This window comes from Carya illinoinensis, chromosome 7 (genome assembly GCF_018687715.1).
Source record: "Carya illinoinensis cultivar Pawnee chromosome 7, C.illinoinensisPawnee_v1, whole genome shotgun sequence".
Taxonomy (NCBI): Eukaryota; Viridiplantae; Streptophyta; class Magnoliopsida; order Fagales; family Juglandaceae; genus Carya; species Carya illinoinensis.
Window position 1 is genome coordinate 41,615,511 of NC_056758.1, and position 17,518 is coordinate 41,633,028.

General features: G+C 34.6%; 3 protein-coding genes across 4 annotated transcripts; all 3 read right to left on the reverse strand.

Annotated features, from left to right (window-relative positions):
- Positions 1–639: 639 nt before the first annotated feature.
- LOC122316067 (AIG2-like protein D) lies at positions 640–4,335 on the reverse strand. Of its 2 annotated transcripts, XM_043132577.1 has the most exons (5): positions 3,841–4,314; positions 3,134–3,206; positions 2,272–2,364; positions 1,751–1,834; positions 640–933 (listed from the first exon to the last, which is right to left on the reverse strand). In XM_043132577.1, exons 1-5 carry the CDS (start codon positions 4,005–4,007, stop codon positions 808–810), a joined length of 543 nt encoding a protein of 180 aa, XP_042988511.1. In that variant the 5' UTR covers positions 4,008–4,314; the 3' UTR covers positions 640–807. The 2 variants fall into 2 exon arrangements, with proteins under 2 accessions (XP_042988511.1, XP_042988512.1); XM_043132578.1 differs by lacking the exon at positions 2,272–2,364 and having other exon boundaries at positions 3,841–4,335.
- A 342-nt stretch (positions 4,336–4,677) lies between these two features.
- On the reverse strand, positions 4,678–9,729 carry LOC122316066 (proteasome subunit beta type-6). The gene is made up of 8 exons (XM_043132576.1): positions 9,450–9,729; positions 9,096–9,172; positions 8,759–8,814; positions 8,201–8,273; positions 6,680–6,791; positions 5,646–5,719; positions 5,157–5,231; positions 4,678–5,051 (listed from the first exon to the last, which is right to left on the reverse strand). Exons 1-8 carry the CDS (start codon positions 9,559–9,561, stop codon positions 4,920–4,922), a joined length of 711 nt encoding a protein of 236 aa, XP_042988510.1. The 5' UTR covers positions 9,562–9,729; the 3' UTR covers positions 4,678–4,919.
- Positions 9,730–12,478: 2,749 nt separating this feature from the next.
- LOC122317099 (gamma-glutamylcyclotransferase 2-1-like) lies at positions 12,479–16,259 on the reverse strand. The gene is made up of 9 exons (XM_043134017.1): positions 15,900–16,259; positions 14,563–14,684; positions 14,336–14,412; positions 14,141–14,197; positions 13,722–13,778; positions 13,557–13,597; positions 13,327–13,398; positions 13,146–13,225; positions 12,479–13,022 (listed from the first exon to the last, which is right to left on the reverse strand). Exons 2-9 carry the CDS (start codon positions 14,669–14,671, stop codon positions 12,841–12,843), a joined length of 675 nt encoding a protein of 224 aa, XP_042989951.1. The 5' UTR covers positions 14,672–14,684; positions 15,900–16,259; the 3' UTR covers positions 12,479–12,840.
- Between the last annotated feature and the right edge of the window lie 1,259 nt (positions 16,260–17,518).

Consider the following 17,518-nt stretch of genomic DNA (forward strand, 5'->3'; position numbering starts at 1 on the left):
AAATCTCTTCATGTGCAAATAATTTTTAGGGGCCATTAGACTGGAAGATTTTTCCTTGAATTATTCAAGGTGCACTTGGGAAAAACTCTTTGTCGAGTGCCCGTGTACCTCTAGGATTAGTCATGGCGTTGTCCTTGGACATTTGGTGCTAATCAATATATCTATATGAACCAGTCTAATCCAATTCGATTCCGTGTTAGAAAAATGAAAATTGAAACTAGATCGATTTCAACCGATTTTGAGAAAATGGAACTGGTACTAGATTATACCCACCAGTTCGGTCCAATCTGATTTAACGGTCCAATATGAGTTCGGTCCAATCCGATTTAACGGTTAATCAGTTTTTTTTTTCACCCCTGCTAGTGGCATGGTTTCATATCAGGAACAGTCAAAGAAACAACCACAGCAAAGAAAATGAAAGGAAATATATTCTATAGGGAAGACCAATCTGGCATTTACCAAAATGTAACGTTAAGACGAGAAATATTCCCCTTAGTACAGTGACTCTATTAGTACAACTGATTGGGCACTATATCTCTAGAGAATACATCTAAAGGAATATTACTCCCACGCCACTGTATTAAACTATTTCCAACGCAAAAATTTAAAAATAAAATAAAAGTAAATTGAGGGCTTAACTTCTCCAACGAAAGTAATTTTATTAACAACAAATTCTGGAGAAAAAGAAAAATGGATGAAAATTTAGTCTAATCTTGAAAACATTGACGGCGGTAAAATAGCATTGAAGTGTAAACACGGTTCAGAAATTACAAATTACGAATATAATATCAAGAGGCGGATGAATATTTAACCTTCTTGCTTATAGAAGGATTCGTATGTGGCAACTCTTGGCTTTGATTCAGGCAGCTCCAATTCTTCCACAAACTCAGATGTCATCTTGATAAAATCATCCATGTGCACTTGTTTCCATTCCTTAACAATAAATAGGACAAGTCAAATAGAGAAAAATAGTTAGAAAGGGGAATGGGGTTATAACAATAACAATTTCACATGAAGGGGACATTTAAGAAAGGCAGCTAGCCACTTCCTTGGCAATCAAACGTTCTATCAGCACTGTATCCACAATTAGACATTATAACTGTTGTCTCATTACCGATGGTCTTTTATATTTTCTTTGTTTCCAGAGGACATCAGGACAATTATTTTCATCCTAACTATATAAATTCCCCACTCTTCCTCCCATTAAACCAGAAGGACAAACACCGTTTCAGGAAAATATGAAGATGCATCCTTCGTTCATGAGCACTCAGAAGTACCATAATGACAACATCCTCAAGAAGAAGTCTTAGCACCAATTCCAGAAATATTTGGAAAACAGAAATTTACTAAGCATTTTTATTTGTAGCTTCCAACATATCTTTGAAACCACACAAACAGAGTGGAGAAAATATGAAATTGAGGTGAAATCAATTATGCATTGGGAGGTTGCAGAGCAATAAACATTCATTTATTTTTGACATGGGTTGACGTATCAAACAATGCATCTGTAAAGCACGGTCTCTACCTATCTGCAAGTATTTTAAGTAATAATATCCCACTTTCAAACTGGAAGCGTGCAGGTTCGTAGTCCATCTTGTAAACACCAAACCCCATCCCAAAACACCAAGCTCACTATGATGAGCAGAAAGTCAATAATAACAGAAATCTATCTTTTTTATATATATATATATATATATAGGTAATAATAACAGACATCTAAAAGACCAATGATTTGTATCCATAAGTTCACCTCAAAAACCCAATCTCCGTACAAGTTTGGATCATTTTTGTCACTCCATACATATGTGTGAGCTTGTAACTTCTTGGAAATATCCTGCAAAAAATTTTCACCCTCTTTTTTAGCACTCTCTGGGAAAGCATGAACTTTTCAGCTAATGATAATCATGAGTAAATGGAAATATTTTCCTCCGTCATCATCTCTTTTCCAAATTCTTTTTGGTAGTCCTGCATGGCTTATGCATGTGCCCCCACAAACATTTAAAGCATTACGAACTAGTACCAAAGTACATCTATCGAAGCTGTTGAAGTAACCCACTCCTTTTTTTTCCTCTCAGCGCCTTGCAGCAATGCACTGCCAACTAGCTATGTGGCGCACTCTGAGCACATTTTAAAATCTAGGGGTATTAGAAGGAGAAGGGATATTTGTAGGTTTTTTACATCAACCTCCCGCTCGAGGTCTTCTGATATGTATGTCTTTTGACCTGTAAATGGTACATAGAAAGCAATCGAGAGGATTTCAAGTATACTCACCATCAAGGAAACCTCAACAGTTCTCCTTTCATACTCAACATCCTCAAAAGCATCTAAAATATCTAATTCAGGATTTGTGATTCCAGACAAGATCTGAAAAAAATGCACAATTTGGTCAAATTTATTATTTGACACCTTTATCATAAAAGGCCTGAACTTTTTATAACCAGATGTAATCATAAATGTGTTGAATTTGCAAAATTTTAACTATTGTTAACTACACATGCTGCTTTACAATGTTTACATCAAATTTGGAACAAAGTGGAACTCAGGATTTTGAAACAGAGTGGCAAACAACGAAGTGAAGTAAAGACAAAGTATTTGTGTTCAAACATATAGCTTTCAACAGATTGATGTGAATAACCAAGTAGTTCTGGAGTCTAGACCACAACTCATTACTTCACCTGCTTCAAAAGATTATATCATCTCAATAGACAAATCTCTCTCATCCATAAATCCCTCTTCCTCAGGCACAGGTGGGGGGTACAAAAAATATACAGATGGATTAGAAAGACATCTTCAAAGTTCAAGGGTATAATTTTCCTTTCCAGCTTCAAGAAAGTTCATTCTCTTCTCTCTCTTATTTTTCAAATGTTAGAAGGCATATTTCTTGTGGTAAATTGTCAAAAAGGCTACCAATCAGGTTCCATCAAAAGAATACTGCTGACACACGAAATGTATAGCATAATCTAGATTCTGGTACAAAGCTCTCGCTCACATGAAATAGTTCTACAACTATGATCTAAACATTATAGCACAAGCTCTTCAATGGATTTCAATTATGCAGATATAGAAGCGGAAACATTATTCAAAGCAAATTATGTCAGGCAGCCATTAAAGTGAAATAGATGATTATAAATACCTTTCCCGTAACTTTCTTATTCTCCACAGGTAAAATAGCCGGATAAACACGCCCTTTGATGCTAAATCTATGACTGCATGTTAAAAATCAATGTCCAAAATAAATAGCAAAATCAGCGAACAGAGTGAACAAAATGATGTTAGACTAAGGACTATCAAAGGCCGGAAGAGGATTTTATTGAAATAACAGTAGCAACAACAGCAACACTAGGATGATGGTCATCAACAGACAATCACTCGAGGTATCGGTAATGATATACTTCGCTGCCAAGCAGGCCGATCCAGAATCAAAATCAAAGAAAACTAAATTAGAAAGAGGCACGACTGGAAAACGTAGCATGGCTAACACGTTGTTCTTCGGATTGTAAATTTCCGTGAGAAGAAAATTATGAGTCTGCCAATGTAATCAAGCAATTAAAGCATGACTAGAAATAGACCTGACAAACAAAACCAGGTTGGTCCGGTCCGCGATAATTGTTGCATAGTTGCATGAATACTTAAATATGGAAAGAAAATATACAAAAGACAAATGCGATAATACGAACGGGATAGCATTCACTTCGGTCGTGCTTGTGATCCGAAATCATAGGAAAATAGAGATGATTAGGAATTTGATACAGAGCAATAACAAATAATCAAGCACTTGTGTTTAAGAGGTTAGGCTACGGGCAATATTAAGCGCAGAGAGAGAGAGAGAGAGAGAGTGACAAGCCATGGAGGATGGCAGAGGATGATGGAGGGACTCGTTTCAGAAGCACCTTAACAACGTCGTCTGCCAGGAGGCTGCCGTACACGAAGACGTTGTGAAGGACCGGAGAGTCCTGAGACTGGGCTCCGACTCCGATTCCGGTCCCGCTCGCAAAGCTCCCACTCATTTTTTTTCTTTGAGCTCTCTCTCTCTCTCGTTATATATAGTCTACGGTAGGAAGTGGCGAGAGTGATCGCGAATCGCGATAATGGTTTCAGAGCTACTTCTCGCAGGTGGTTTAATTTATGAAGTACCTGGGACTCTCAGCCCTCAGCCAACCAGCGCTCGCTATATACGTTGTACACGATGCAATGAAACGAATCTTACCCAACCATCATAAAAATCTCATCTTCTAGGATGCATTTGTCCAAATTTCTAATTTCCACCTATTACGTTCAAAGAGGGACTTACGAGATCTTAGGAAGCTGTTTTTATAACTTTTCCCTCCTATTCTATATGAAAAAATGATAATCACAGACCATATTTCACAACACGATACGCAACAATGTGGTAAAAGAATGGATATTTTCATAAACCATCTTATTGAATTAACATCAATTTACAAAATTACCCCTATTTTACAACATGTATTGTATAAAATATTATGTAATGTGTTATTTGTATCATTTCTCATTCTATATATATATATATCATATTGGCCATCATCCATCAGTCAGCTTTTTGGTCAAGTACCATTCTGTGCCACCCCATAAAACTCCAAAAAAACATCTTTTTGGTTTTTCATTTCTCTTCCTTGTTTTTTTTAAATAAAAAAAACTGTAAAGCCAGACAGGAAATAAAAGGCCAGAATAATAATTTGACATAAGCCGATGGCCACAATGGCCGAATACATGAACGGAAGCCCATCAAGATTGAATCCGAAAAATATCCACCACCATATGGGTATGGTATATGAATAGTTCTCCAACATAAAACATTATCAAATCCATATTCCCGTTACACAAAACAGATGTTTCAGCAATGCGAAAAATGAAATAAGAGGGAAGCCAGAGGCCTATCAACGTTGAGATGCTCCCCTTTATATGTTCATTGGCTCGGGGCTAGTAGCGTTCAGTATGTCCAGCAGTGAATTCTCAGGCTCCAACTCCTCGTGCCACAACGGAAGTTTGTCGCCAGGGTAGAAGTTTCTTGTCACACCCTCAGAATTTATCTGCACCCACATCAAACACCAAGGGGTTGTGTCAATTTATAAGCATACGCATCGTGTGAAAGCAAATCTACTTGGAGTTGCTACTGTCCGCATATAAAATCTTACAATGACAGTGCGAACAACACCGCCACTAGCACCATCTCGAGCAATGGCAAGGGAAACTGCCTTCACAACTAATTGCTGCAATATTCATTTAAAAAAAATAAAAAGTGTTAGCATTATGGCTTCAAAACACCAAAACCTAAAACTTCAAAAGAAAAATAGATTAGCGACTAGATATCTATAGCTCCCCTCATTCCTACAAACACAACTGCCTCTGTAAGTAATGACAGAAATGATAAGCGTAATAATGACTCTCCTTATCATAAAACAAATTAAAATACTTTGTTCTCATGTTGTCTATGTAACTTCTCTCTGATTTCAACACCAAGTTGTTTACTGATGTAACGTAATAATGAGGTCAGCTCTAAGTTGTCTACTGATGAAACACAATAATGAGGTCACATCTTGCAGAATCGTGGATATATTTCATCATCATGAATTTATTCCAAGGCAGTAACCAATTTTGCATTTGCAAATTCAAGTTCTACGTACCTCAGCTTCATCCTTGGTCATTCCTTCCTTCCATGCTTGATCAAAAAACCCATACAAGTAACTAGAGCCAGATCCTGTGAACACAGCATTTCAAATTGCCACAGTCAAGAAAAGAAATTGCATTGAAGTTTCTCGTGAAGATGATGCTAGTAAGAGAGTTTTCCCTAACACATAAAAAAAGAAGAAGCTAGTAGCATATACACTAATTTAACCTCTTATAAATTAACCCTGATGCAGAGGTAAAAATGACATAACATTACAACTATGAAGTCAATTCCCCACAAGTTAATGAATTAGTGAGTACGCCAAAACTCAGGTCCAGGGGAAATGCCTCCCACGCAGACCACAAGTACCTTATGGTACAAGCTGACCTCTAATTTCATACAACTACTTCTGAAAAACCCTCACTACGGGCTAATCAACATTGCCTTCTGTATCAGATCACTCAAAACTGAGGTCACTTCAAAATGCTGAAGTTCTCTAACGAGTAATTCTACATACAACTGTGAAGTGCGCAAACGCTGCGTAATCGATTTGAAAAAGAGTGGGGTACACTATTAAAAAATTAATTTTTTTCATGTATGTCCCATGTTTTATTTACTTTTTTCAAAGTGACTACACGGCGGTTACAAAATTCATGGTTGCAAATATCTTTTCTCCTATACCAATGATGTATGTCTGGAAACCTTGAGAATTATAAAATTTCCTCTTAAATCATAGCTTACATTACTCTGACATGGTCTGACCAAGTATGAAGTGGAAAAAATAGAGCATTCAGGTTGACCGAATCCTAGGGTGCAAGGGTCTATTTATTAAAAGTTTTTCTACATACAAGGAAAGTTGCGTACTAATTTGCGTACCAATACTCATTCATTCATATTCAAAATTTAAATTAGCATTGTTTTCAATAAAATCTACTTTTTGACCAATTATATTAGATTTGTGCACATATTAATTCACAATTATGTTTGCAACTAAATTTTTCCATTTAATAATAGTTTGGAATCAAGTAGTTTAGATTAAGTAAAACATACCTCCAATTGCAAATGGCTGCTCTATTATTGTTCCACCAAGAGGAATTCCATAAATTTTACCGCCTTCATACTTGTCCCACCCACCAACAATTAGGCCAGTTTGTAACATGTTCTGTCAGATCCAAATATCAGTAAATACAAGCAGCCAGCTATGTTAAATACAGCTAGCTTTATAGGAAACTGGCCTAAAAAAATACACACACACACACAAAAACACATATCATGTTTTAATCTTTGCCATTACAGTTTTATTGCTCGTCATAAGCAACATGGAGCAGCTACACTGACTCATTTTCTTACGATTTTTATTTATTTTAAAATTTGATATTCATAAACGATGTGGCAGAACACACAGGACACAAAAATCACATGGAAGCTCAAGGGGGAGCAAGACATTCAAAAAGTTCAACCTGGAGTCTGGAAAAGCTTTTCAACCATTCAGTGCATGCATGGGCATCCAACATTGGGATAATGATACGCGTATTTTTATGTATGTATGTGCAGTAATTTCTTGCAGCAATATCACAGTCCTACCAATCTTTCTATTTGCAAAACAAAAAGAAAATAGGATACCCTGATCATGGAAAAACTTTTCTATGTAACCATCAAGTTTATGTCCTATTCTTCTCCCACGGTTTTATCCCTTTTTTTATGAGCTGGAGCCCCTCCAAAAAAGGTAAATTCACTGTCAACTCGTTTTTATCAAGTTATAATGAGCCCTAGAATGACCATGTTCTCATGGAAGAGTATATGGCAGAAGAAAGCTCCTTCAAAAGCAGTTTTTCTCGTATGGACAATATCTTTGAACAAGATCCTCATCACAGATAATTTAAGGAAATGACAGGTAATGGTGTTGGACTGGTGTTGCATGTGAAAGAAGAATGGTGAATCACTAGATCATTTATTTTTACATTGCGAGGTCACCAGGACCATGTGGGATGATTTTTTCGCGAGAATTGGATTGTCATGGGTCATAGACAAAGGGATTTCCTTGCAAGCTGGAGAGAGGCTGCCAAGGCAACTCACAAGTGGCAGCAATCTAGAGAATGGTTCCTATACGTATGTGTTGGTGTATTTGGCGGGAGAGATGATAGAATCTTTGAAGACCGCGAGAGAACAATGAATGAGCTTAATGTTTTCTTTTTTAAAAATTTTGTTCTTATGAGCGGTGGCTATTGTTTGTAATGGGTTAAATGTTCATGACTTTCTCCTTTATATTGTAAACTCTAATTAGGTTATTCTCATGTATACTCCTTGTGTACTTGGGTATTGCCTACTTCTATGAATAAAACTTCTTGATTACCTATAAAAAAAAGTCATATTCTTCTCCCACGGAGTTTTTAAAACAAGTGTAAAAATCAACTCTATTTAAATGCTAAGTTCACCATAAACATGAAAAAAATTGTATAAGGCAAACGAAGAGAACCAAATAGTCAAGTAGGTGCATCCAAAAATTTTATAGCAGTCTATACAAAGCAAGAAAGGAATCATATTGAACAATCTGAAGCAGTAAAGTCAGACCTTGTTATTATAGGCTATCAGCCTGACAAGGTTTGCAGCAACCTTGACAGTTGCAGGTTGCCCTAACTGTATCCTGTATATAAAGATATATGAAGATTGAAGATGTCAATACAAGAAAAATGAAACCTTTAATTAGCATAGCAACAAAATCAAAGGAAAAAAAAAACCAAAGTCGTTTGGTTAAAACCAGGTGTGGTCAACAAAATTCACTCAACCTTCATAAGCTCATAATTTCAACGCAAACACGTCAGCTTATCAATAAAGGCATATATGAATGACTCTTAGTAATAAAATGAGACATGATTTAGAAAAAAAAAATACTCAAAGAAAGTATCACCAGATCAGACACTTAACAAGGAGTTACCTAGACTTGCAAAAAAATAAAGAAAAAGAAAAAGGAATAAAAATAAAAAATAAAAGAAGGAAACAAACTCTGAAAAGTAATGTGAAGAAAAATCACAACAACTAGTTTGATATATGATGAGTAAAGAGATACAAAGTCACAAACTATCTACTATTTAAATGTTTCATTAAAGTAATAGGAACAGAACCACTCACGTGTGTTGATGAAGAAAGTAGCGCACATAGTCAGAAACAATCTGTGAATCTGCAGCCTGAAAAATGCATACATGTATAACTTACATGGGAGAAGACCCATAATAATGCTTTAAACGCTTAACATTTGTGACCAAAATAGTGTCCACCGAGATATTGTTTTGACTATGTCCAGCTGATGGATAGAGCAAACAAAGAAGCACAAAAAGCAGTAGCACTTTCCTTGCCTTTCGCTAGATGCGCCACAATCCTTAATCCATTAAATTTATAAACCCCAAAGTCCACCCCCCCCCCCCCAAAAAAAAAAAAAATCAGAAGCCACTAGGAGAAAGAATAATACCGATCCCGAGCGACAAACATAGACATTATCGGTTAGCTGCGTAATCTTGTCCGACGCGCGGTTAGCAACATATACTCCTACCAAAAGAACAGAGAAATTTAAACAAAAACATAAATCGCCAATGTTACCGGAACAGATAACTTCCAAACTTCTATTTGACGGTAAAAATTTACCCAAACTGATTGAATACTAACATATACTAATAATGAATTAATCGACAAACACAAGCAGCAAACCTAGGGTTAGCTTCTCGGAGAAAAACAACAAAAACTTATTTGTGTATCATAGCAACCAAATAGATGATGAAGAAAAGATAAAATATTCAAAAAAATTAGGCAGACAGAGTAAAAATACCAGTGCTGGTCCGAGAGTCGGCTCCGAGAACAACTCCTCCGTTGTAAGTGACGCCGATGATGGTCGTGCCCATGGAATGAGGGGCATTTAGATCGAGCTTGTTAAGATCCATATCTCAGATATCAGCGAAATCCCTAACGCGATGAAACGATGAGCTCGCAGCGATGCAGAGGAATCAAAGAGCTGAGAAACGGGAGAAAATAGTGGTTTTGGCTTCAGTGTTATATAAAACTGACTTCTTCCCCAAGTTAATTTCTTCTCTTTTTCCTCTCTCCTTTTCTTTTTCTTTTAAAAAATTAATAATTACAAGTGTTACGTCTCGCAAAACGTCTTTTATTGCATAACTTCACGTCCGGCGCAATAACGAAAGGAGAAATTAATTATGTTTGCAGGAATGTGTAAGAGTAATGTATTTTTTCTTTCAAAAAAATTAAAAAGAGATTTATAGGAAAAAATTAATTTATTAATAATAAATGAATTTTAAAAAAATATATGTAGAATTTGTATAACTCATAACTATATATAATATTACTTATCATAAAACAACAATATTTGTAACTCTTTTTAAATAGAAGGATATTTATTTAAAATTAAATTTTTTTTTTTAATGAAGAGGCACAATTTCATTAACTAATTTGAATTGGATAGTAAAATAATTGTAAACAAATTATAGGCGCATCAGTATCCTCGTCATAAAGTGTTTAGAAAAATGATAAATAAACAATTACTCTACGGCTATTTTACAACTAAGAAAATGATAAACAATTGGTTGATTTAGAATGAGCAATAAAATAATTGCAAATATATCATTACCTATACATTAAGATTGAATTTAGATGTTGAGTTGAGTTAGGTTGAGTTTTGTTATTTGTAAATAATAATGAGTTGAGATGATAGAGTAAGTTCTGTAAAATTTATCTAAGTTAAGTTTAGATGTATTTAGATATTAAGATTAGTTTAGTACTATTTGTAAGAAGTTAAAAAAGGTTATGTATCCCACATATAAAGAGGTGTTGAGTTGAAAAAAGTTGTGAATCTACGTGTAATGAAATTTTAAATTGAGATGAGTTTAATAATTTAAGAGTTGTATATTTATATATTAGATTCAGTTTAAAATTAGACTAAATTGAGTTAGTTTAAGTATATTCCAATAACCAAACTAGTAACTGGTTGGACAGCTAGTTCTTTGCTGATGGATGATTGAATTCAAATTTAGGATGTTTTTGGTCTTAAGAGATCTATATTTGATAAAACTCAACGTGCTTAACTGTACAATTACATTAGTTACACGAACTAAACATTATGTAAAAAAATTATCTATTATAGGATTCTGAGAACAATAAAGTTAGTGTTTTATATCTATGTTAAAGACATACATTCTAATACTGGAAATGAAAGAAAAAGTCGTAAACCAAAGGCAATCAAAAAAACAAAATAGTGGCTAGAGATAGTTTGCTAAGGAAATGGTTTCTTTAGGAATTGAAAAGGTTTGGGGACTAGCTTCGTTTAGTTATACAAATCATCTCATCTAATCATTATAATTTTTTTAAATTATCTCAAAAAATATAATAAATAATTTAATTTTTTTAAATTTCAAAATAAAATAAAAATTTATATTATAATAATATTTTATTTAACTTTAATCTTATTTGTATAGATCAAAAGAGATAAAAGAAGGCTAATTTTCATCTCTCTAAAAGACAATCCACATTTCTAATACAAATAAATTAGGAGTAATATATTCTAAATTCACCTTAGCCAAAAACTTGAACGGTATAGTTTCTAAAACCTTGATCAAAACGTCATAGAGAAATCGAGCTGAGCTCTCCATAACCACTTCGGTAGCCCAAATGAAAAACTGCTTAAGCAACTTTCTAAGTAATGGCGCCTAACTATTATATTATACAGATAATCAGATAGGGTTTGCTCGATGCGAGGGGTTGGGAGAAGGTTTGTTCTGATATCATTCAGCTTGCGAGTTGTGCATCCCTCGCAAAAAATGTCTCAGATGTTAAAAAAACCCACTCAGGACCATTATCTTTAAAAAGTAAGGAGAAAATTTCGTTATTTGTTTTTTTTTTTTAAAAAAAAAAAAAAAAGAATAAATCCATCGTGCTCCCGTGTTCTTTCCGAACTGGCCTCTCATATAAAATTAATTATATTGCTGATTGCTCACTTTTACTGATAAGAAAACATTTAAATATTAAGATGAGTTGAATTGAGTCGTGAATAATAATATTTTGTAAGTCTAATTTAAATGAATTTAATTTTTTAAATTGAAATATATAAAATAAATTAAAATGAGTTCAACTTTTTTATAAGAAGTTGACCAAACAGCAAGTCTCATCGATAATTAGTTTAATTTGATTCAACAATCAAACACAACCTAATTCATTTCAGATATCATATTTACCTAAAAAGCCAATAGAGCCAAATCATGGATCATCTTTTTTTTTTTTTTTGATATCCTTGGGTGTCTGGGCCAACTTACGCACACCTCAACTAATCCCAAGAGGCCCTGAAGTTAACGGCCAGGTAAATCTCCAGTGGTCTTGAGGGGACTTGAATTAGTAACCATTGAAGAGCAAATCCAAAACTTGACTAATTGAGCTATCCCTTCAGGGTTCAAATCATGGATCATCTTAGTTATAGTTCTCATCAATTTTAATAGTTTTTATAAGAAAAAGTATACTCATCATACTGTACACCACGTACCAACATATGATTGATCATTCGTCTTTCTATTTAAACACACATATTAATGTGTAAATATCACCTATAACAAAAATGACCAATCACATATTGATATGTGGTATAAAGATGATGAGTAATATTTCTCTATAAAAAAAAAATTCTATGTAGGCAAGATGGGAACATGCTGTCTTCGAATTTGGTAAGAGTCAAGTTCCATCTTCCAACAAGCATTGAGTGTAGCTTATAACTGTAATTAAAATGCTCATTCGCAAGAGATTGAATCAGTTTTAACAAGAAAAACTAACCACACTAACATGCAAATGGGACAACTGAAATTGGCCACGAAAATAACAATGTATTTCTCTTTGGTTGGAAACTGAAAGGTAACATCAGCAGCGTTCTACATTCTGCATCTCGTGTGAAAAATTGTTAGCGACTCTTTCGAATTTCACACCCAGTGTTAGCACTTGCAGCACTCGGATGTAAACTAAACGAAGGTAAAAAGTAAACCGAAAAAATAAAACGCAAAATGGAGGTTCTAAAAGCAACAGAAATCTTCTCCCTAGTAGAACGAACTTAAACATGGAAGGTGGTGATAAATGGGTTAGCAGGCTCCTCTTGCGTATCCAATTTTTATATTTAGCATCTTCCGGTGACAGGAATCCATGGCAACCTCTTCCTTTGACATCCTCTATTGTTAGGAGTCCATGGCAATTGCTTCTGGAAGAGGATGCAGTTGAAGGGTGGGAATGTGGGACTTGAGGGGTATGTGGGATGGTCCAGCCAACTTCCTCTCCTTTAGAACCCCTTTCTTCCCTACAATCCCAAGCACTTTCCGCACCTCATTAGCAAGTTCTATCACCATATCATCCTCATGGCCTGTTCACAAGCATTCAAGAAGATTAAATAAAACAGTTTTCCCTTTTTACTTTCTTACAAAATGAAAATAAATATCAAGGTACGTGATATTTTTGTGCCAAGGTGCAAGAAAATAAAACTCACCAATATCAGACATGGCTTTCTCTAACAGAAAAAGGTAGTCTCTATTATTTCCACAAGGCCCAGAAGCAGTTGCAATTTGCCTGAAGAAGTAAATGAAACATCAGGGAAACCAGTTAGAAAAAATATCTCATAAAAAATTATGATAAAAAGGAACAATGTAAAAAAATGCTGACAGCTTTACCTGGCCATTTCCTCCAAAGGAGCTGGCCCCAGGTAATACTTGTTTGATTCTTTGTCTGGAGTGGATGTGAACCTGTAAAAAAGGATGCATAGTATTAGTTAGAAAGATACATAAACAAATCATGTCAAACTTCCCCATACAAGGTCAATATGCAACGTGAAGCTCTTTTGTGTTCGCTAAATGATATGAAATAAATATGAGATTTAGTTATGCACAACAAGATAACTTACACTATAACTCCTGTTAAAGCAGGCTGTAAGGAATCCCCTTCCTAGATTAGTGACAAACAGACAAATGAAATGAGAATAAAATAAAAGAAGTATGATCAACAGGAGAGAATGAAACAAGACAAATCCAGCAAAGAGACCCGAGTACAATCAAAATCAAAATCTCACCCTGTAGAAGTTTACACGATCCTTTCCATCATATTCACATTCCCTCCGCTCCAAATACTGCATTGGAAAGATTGTTCAGTTTACTTATACAATAAAAATTAGTCCAAGTAACAGATATAAGCAAACAGTTTCTCAACAACTTGTTCAGATGAAAGATTGCCCATCCACCAAAGGCTATAGAACTGCAAATCCCTAATAATTAACAAAAAATGATAGATGCAAAAGGCAATTTGGGAGCTGGGTAAAGAAATTTCCAGTATAAAATGAGACAAATTTTCGAATTTATATGAAACAGTTAAAAGGCCTTCCGAGAGCTCAGCTAGTTTTAACAGTCAACTCACCCACCAATCCAAGATTTGGCTTGTTTTTGTACATACAACCGCAAGTAGATTTACCAAAACCAAGAAAAGAAAACATACCTCCATTGCCATTCTTTCACTTTCAGGACTTCCCCGAACACAATATGCAGCGCCCCACTGACAGAACAAATTTAGACGTCAGATAATCAACAAACAAAACTCCAGTCTCTATTGCAAGGAACAGCAAATATGTCACTCCCTCACCATGCCATAAATGTGTAACATACATCATAACCAATATTAAGTTCCACTTACGCATATGGCTCCTTCTTTCTGTTCCAATGTGCAAGTTCGTGCAGGGCATTCAGGTGTACCCCTATGATCAAAGCATGCTGGTGCAAAGGAAACGGCATAAGTATAGGCAGTTATAATTTGATGTTTGGGCATAGAAAGACTAATAACTTCTCATATAATATGTCAATGAACACTAGTATACTGATAAGAAACTTTTTCTAAATCAATTATACTTATAAGAAACTTACCAAGATCAAATACACGCCTATAGTCCTTGATGAAGCCTATCACTTTCTCATCGTATTCAAATCCTGGGTTCCACACGAGTGAACCATAGCCAAAAACCCAGAATACCATGGTTGTATAATTCCTGCCAAAAAAAATTTCATGACTAACTGCATATCTTCAATAATAGTCACAAAAAATAAGGTGAAACCTCTGTTCACATTTAACCGACTCCTATTTCCTCAGGCAAATGATTTTTAATTTAGTTTCTGTAGCTTGAGTAGGTGATCATATACGGTTTGGTGCAGGTATAGTCCTGTAGTATCCTAAATTCGCCCTGGCTGCATACTAACTGAGCTGTGTTAAACAATTTTCTTCAAGTTCGCAGCAGCATTTATTTGGGGCTCCATATCAGCAGTCGCTTCATACATACATAAAACCGCCCAAAATCTGGATCAGACAAATAAATATGTACTAGAAACTTTGACCTGCGATACCTTCTATTCCTGACTTATATTCCCTCGTTTACAAGGTATCATATTGTAAATTTGTGAAGATTCTCAAGTTCGAAGCTAGTTTTTGTATTACCACAACTTCTGTTTCTGTTATCCCCTTAATTTGGAAAGCTCTTCCCCATATCTACTTCTTCTGATGCCATAGTTGTTCCGCGACATCATCATCTCTCCCCATTCCAGGAAATTCAAATCTCTTGCACCCTTTCCCTGACAGCTTTAGAGTATCTAGTCTATTTGTTTTTTTATCAGTAAAGAAGAACTTTATAAATGAGTATCTAGCCTATTTATACAAATGCCCCAGTTGTTTACATTTCCCCCAACAACTTGATCTAGTCCTCGATCAATACCAAATATGCTAAATAAAACTACTTGTGCAAGATACTTTTATTTCTTAATTTATTGAAGTACCGATTTTGGAACAAGGAGACAATTTGGACATTGATTTATTTTTTAAGGAAACAAATTAGCCCAAACCATGGTGGGGGGAAAAAGAAAAAAGAAAAAGAAGAAGCTCAAAACCTCTGTCCTTTACATCCAATTCCGCAACAATTGACATGCTCAGAATTCCGTATCACTAAAAAACGCAGGGAATAAGAGAGATAGGAGTAGACTTTTCAATTATCTAAACAATATAATAACGGGAGAGACTTTCATAATATAGAACCAAACACCAAACAATCGTATGGGTGATAATGCGGTTCACTTTAAAAAATAATGCCAAAACAAAAAAGACACCAGCATTGTTTAATGGATCAAAAGCGACAACTCACGATACACCGATTCAGCCGACAAAAAACAATAAAAGATGAAAAGAAAAAGCAATAGAACAAAGGAACAATTCTTACAAGAATATTGCAGAAAACTTTTCCGAGAAAACGAGAGAGTCCTTAGAAATTCCCTTTAAGATCTGAAGGAGAAAGCGAGATGTGCGAAGATTCTCAAGTGCTGGCAATATTATGGAGGAAAAGAGAGGAACAAAGCCAGACGCTAGAGGGCTTAGCTTCAGCGATTGGGGTTTCCCTTCGTTTCTCTCTCCCTCTCCGACCGCCTATATTCTCTCTCTCTCCTATCCCTTGTTCCTCCGTCTGCGTCTTCTGGTTCCGAAAGGAAGATGCAGAACCTAAGAAAGGAGACAATTTATAGTCGGAAGGGGGGAGAAAATGCAGGCCCAACTAACCAAGGCTGCGTGCCCGTTTATTGATGTTATGAATCATGCGCATGTATGTTTACACATGTTCTGACCGAATGAATTCCATTTTTTTCCCATCATTTTATCATCTAATCGCATTTCTTTTAAATTATTTTCTTCTTTTTAAGTGATAAAAAAATGGTAGTGATACTATGTCGTTTCACTAGTTGGCATTCTCTTAATATAATTTGTATTTTTTTAATTTATTTTTTAAAACATCTTTAAAAATCTGTTTTCTTGAATTAGCTTATTTTTCTTCTTAAAACAATTGGATATCACCTAATCAACTGATTAATTAGAAAAAAAACTAAAATAAAGCATTTAGATTATTATTTCATTGTCCTTTTTATTTATATTTGCATTTTACTGTCTAAAAAAATTCACCAAAATCAATTTCGAATTGGCGTAACTTACAAAACATCATGAATGCATGCATGGATAATATGAAGTAAAGAGCATTCAATATGAAACTGAAAGAGGGTAGGTTCGTTGAACCTAGACATTTATATTATTTACTAACGTCAGCCTCATTCAAGTCGCGCGCCTTCATAAGAAATTAGAGCTGGAAAGAGTCTTTCAAAGAGTAGCACAAAACGTGTGATTCCAGTCAAAAGGTTCGATGAACTTAGACGCCTATTCGTTACCAAACCTACCTACGGGCACTCTCCGTGGATTTGGATTTTCCTTATCTAGAAGGATAGCTCCTATGTGGCAATATGCGTTACGCGCGTACTTACAAGCACCACCTTTAATCCATTATCAGCAAGTTACAACAATATCCTTTGAGCCTCGTTTATTTATTTTTATTAAAATTAGTAATATTAACGGAAAATATGGGTGCATGGAATTATGTTTTTCCCCCCTGTTCGTGGTAGATAATCTCACATACGTTATATACTTATATTCATAAATTAGTGAATTGATCAACAAATAAAAAAATAAAAAGAAAAAATTACCTCAATTTGTGCCGTCAGTTCTACTGTTTTATATTAAATTATTATATTCTTAAATAATGGATAAAGCATATTATATATATCACTTAAATGATAAAATTTAAAATTTATATTTTGATCTAATTTTTCATTTTTTATATCTTGATTGTCTGTTATAGTATAATGGAGTTTTGCTAGTCATCATTTTATATATAATATTTATTTTTATTTTTTAATTGTTTTTAATTTTATTTTTAAATTAATTAAAGTTTTTTATTCATCATTTCTACATTATATATTTATTAAAAAATAAAAAATAAAAAAGTTATATTTGATATGTATA